The sequence below is a fragment of the Auxenochlorella protothecoides genome (assembly GCF_000733215.1).
Source record: "Auxenochlorella protothecoides strain 0710 unplaced genomic scaffold scaffold61, whole genome shotgun sequence".
Lineage (NCBI taxonomy): Eukaryota > Viridiplantae > Chlorophyta > Trebouxiophyceae > Chlorellales > Chlorellaceae > Auxenochlorella > Auxenochlorella protothecoides.
This window is the reverse complement of record NW_011934415.1, coordinates 30,204-33,341: the sequence shown is the minus strand read 5'-3', so window position 1 is coordinate 33,341 and position 3,138 is coordinate 30,204. Positions and strand designations below refer to the sequence as shown.

The 3,138-nt window shown below is 63.5% G+C and overlaps 2 protein-coding genes across 2 annotated transcripts in view; one reads left to right on the top strand and one right to left on the bottom strand.

Moving 5' to 3' along the window:
• Positions 1 to 1,360, bottom strand: part of F751_5291 (Structural maintenance of chromosomes protein 2-1) — a gene marked incomplete at both ends in the record, with an annotated part of 8,282 nt that extends 6,922 nt beyond the window's left edge. The window contains 3 exons of the mRNA XM_011403091.1: positions 315 to 699; positions 873 to 1,078; positions 1,220 to 1,360. Of these exons, the coding sequence (XP_011401393.1) occupies positions 315 to 699; positions 873 to 1,078; positions 1,220 to 1,360 (732 nt within the window). The remainder of the gene's footprint in view (positions 1 to 314; positions 700 to 872; positions 1,079 to 1,219) is intronic.
• Positions 1,361 to 1,979: 619 nt separating this feature from the next.
• Positions 1,980 to 3,138, top strand: part of F751_5290 (putative glutamyl endopeptidase, chloroplastic) — a gene marked incomplete at both ends in the record, with an annotated part of 6,108 nt that continues 4,949 nt past the window's right edge. The window contains 3 exons of the mRNA XM_011403090.1: positions 1,980 to 2,163; positions 2,319 to 2,634; positions 2,821 to 3,084. Coding sequence (XP_011401392.1) covers positions 1,980 to 2,163; positions 2,319 to 2,634; positions 2,821 to 3,084 — 764 coding nt within the window. The remainder of the gene's footprint in view (positions 2,164 to 2,318; positions 2,635 to 2,820; positions 3,085 to 3,138) is intronic.

Below are 3,138 nucleotides of genomic sequence, written 5' to 3'. Positions count from 1 at the left end.
GTCTGGGGGCTGCAAGGCCCCAGGGTGTGAGCCATGGCTCCATCCACCTTGCCCTCTCAGGTGCACATCCTGACATGATTCCTGACCACCACCCTTCTGAAATGCTGACAGAATCACACTCACCCCCCCTCCCAAGGGACGGCCGGCCCACCTCTCGGCCAGTGGAGAGGGCATGGGCTGAGCATGTAGGCGTCTGGGGGCTGCAAGGCCCCAGGGTGTGAGCCATGGCTCCATCCACCTTGCCCTCTCAGGTGCACATCCTGACATGATTCCTGACCACCACCCTTCTGAAATGCTGACAGAATCACACTCACCCCCCCTCCCAAGGGACGGCCGGCCCACCTCTCGGCCTCGACATAGCGGTGAGCGACACAGAAGTGGCGCAGGCGCTCCAGGCTGGAGGAGGCGTGCTGCCACTCCATGTAGGCGGCCTTCTCCCCCCTCAGCTTGTTCAGCGCGGGCATGATGTCCTCCGTCAGCACCCGGTTGATCTCCTCCAGCTTCACCTGCTTCTTGTCCAGGGTGCGCAGCGCCGCCTGCTTCTTGCCCTCATACATCTTCGTCCCCGCCGCCTCCTCGATCAGCCCCAGGATCTCGGGCGGCTTCATGTTCAGGACCTTGGTGATGCGGCCCTGCATGATCAGGAAGTGCGGGTTGTTCACATTCAGCTGCACCGAGTGGAACAGGTTCTGGACGCGCCTGCGGGCGGGGGGGAAGGGGGGGGAGGGAGGGGGTGAGCATGGGAAGGATCTGCCCAGGGTTGATGAAGGATGGGGACATTGTTGCGGATGGATTTTCACAGATTTCTTAGCAACCCCCTTGCCACTCCGAATGCATACTCATCGTGTCGCATTGCACCTCCCCTCACTCACGATGGCTCCGCCACTCTGCCGTTGATGAGATACTTGCTGCGGCCGCCGATAACCAGCTGGCGGGTCACCGTGATCTCGTCCAGGTGGTCGTACCCCACCGGGCTGCGATCCTTGGCAGCATTGTCAAACACGATTGACACTGTGGCCTTGGTGACCCCTGCCAGGCCTTGCTTGTACACCAGGTCTGTCAGGTTGGAGGCCCGAACCTGCAGGGGACAGGGGGGTGGAGCTTGGACCGACATGCGTGCATGCACGCGACAGTGCAAGTAAGGGATTCCATCCATGGCAAGTATATCCTCACCACCGTCCCCAGGACTCGCCTGCTGCAGGTTTTGAATGCCCAGGACGAAGCAAATGGAGTCCAGGATGTTGCTCTTCCCGCTCCCATTCAGGCCCGTGATGGCGTTGAACTGGGGATCGAATCCTGGAATGACCACGCGCTGGGCATAGGACTTGAAGCCATCCACGGTGATTTCCTTGATGTGCATGTCGAGAGTGCGGGGAGCCCGCCCGGCTCTCGAGACACTGAAGTCGCCCCGCTCCTCGCAGGCTTGGCGCACGACGGCCTGAACTGAAGGATTTAGGCCTCTTTCAACTGTGCTCGCGTCCCTCCGGGGCTCTCTGGGCCAGAATTCCAGCCACACTCCAGGGCCGGGAGCTGTCCCCGCGCTTGAATTGCACTGGCATTGGAAGAAAGGGAGGAAGTGATCACGGACACTAGCCGGCACACTCTGAGGTGGATGGAGGTGCACGCCAGCTCAGCCAGAATTCGCGCGCAGGACGTTCGGCTGGCAGCGTAGGCATCGAGGTGGACACTGTGCTGGATCGTGTCCAAACATCAACCGATCGATCGGCTGGGGTTCCTCGGCCCCTTTCCTACCACCTCTTCATGGCTGTGCAGTGACCGCCCGAGGCATGAACGTGTCATCCTCCCTGGTCCAGAGGAATACGCTCCCATTCCTGAAAAGTGCTTGCCTCCGCATGACCGCACCTCTCGGCCAGCCACGAGGCAGCGCTGCCGCACGGCTCCGCCAGACGCTGCGCATGGTGCAGGCCGGCAGGCCGATGGCAGCTGCCGCAGACAATTCTGAGGCCACACCCCCCGCGATGGCTCATACCGATGCCAGTACGGGGTACATGCTCCCCCCGCCCGAGATGGCAGCGGTGGTGGACGCCCCCCCCGAGCCCACTCTGTCCTTCTCACCCGACAGGAAGATGGTGCTGCAACTGGGCAGACCCCCTTCCAACCCCCCCATCTCCGAGCTGGCTCGCCCGGAGCTCAAGCTTGCAGGTGTGTGGCTTGTTTGAGGTGCTGTGATCGTGCAGACTGCCTTTGGTTTGGACGCTTTACTTCCGGCGATGTGGGGTTCCACAGTCGCAGCTCCGCCTTCCTGATGCTGGCTGCCCGGCCCTCTCCATTCCCGCCCCCCTCTGGTCGCCAAACAGGCCTGCGCATCGACCCGGAGACCTTCTCGCGCAGCAGGATGTCCTACTACACGGATCTCATGTTCACACCCTTCCACGACGCGCTGGTTCTCCCCGCCCCGGCGGCCGACTGCCACCACCCGACGGGCATCCCCCCCGGCTCCTGGATCAACTACGCGCGCTGGTCGCCGGACAGCCGCCACGTGGCGCTGACGCTGCGCAGCAGCGCCGAGGGCGCGCGCGGGCCGCTGCGCCTGTGGACGGTGGACACTGAGTCCTGGCAGGCGCGGGAGGTCTTCCCGGCACTCGGGGCCTCAACACAATCTTCATCAGGCATGTGGAGGGCGGGATGGGGGGGTGGGGCGTGGGGTGAGTCTTCGATGTTGGTCGAGGGTGAGGGTGCCGCGTTCACGGCAGAGATGGACGCTGCGCTGCGGCCTCGGCGAGCGCTGGTGCACGTTTTGCGTGGAGGTCGATCAGAGGGGCCCCAAGCCCAGCTGTCCTTTGCCCATCCCCCTCCCAGCTACGACTGGATGGACAGCGACACCATCATCGCCGCCCTGATCCCCGAGGACCATCCCACGCTCCCCGTCAAGCCCGCCACCGTCGGCGGGCCCAAGGTCGAGGACAACAGTAGCGGCAAGAAGTCACAGGCCCGCACCTACCCGGATCTCCTGGCCAGTCCCCACGATGAAGCGGTGTTTGACCACCTGGGCACCTCCCAGCTCGTGTCTGTCAAGGTGCGGAGCGTGGTGCCTGATCGGGATTCTGATGATGTCATCATGTCGTGTGCGGGCAAGGTGCAGGCGGGTTGAGCTGCACCCTCGTAGTCTTCCACGGG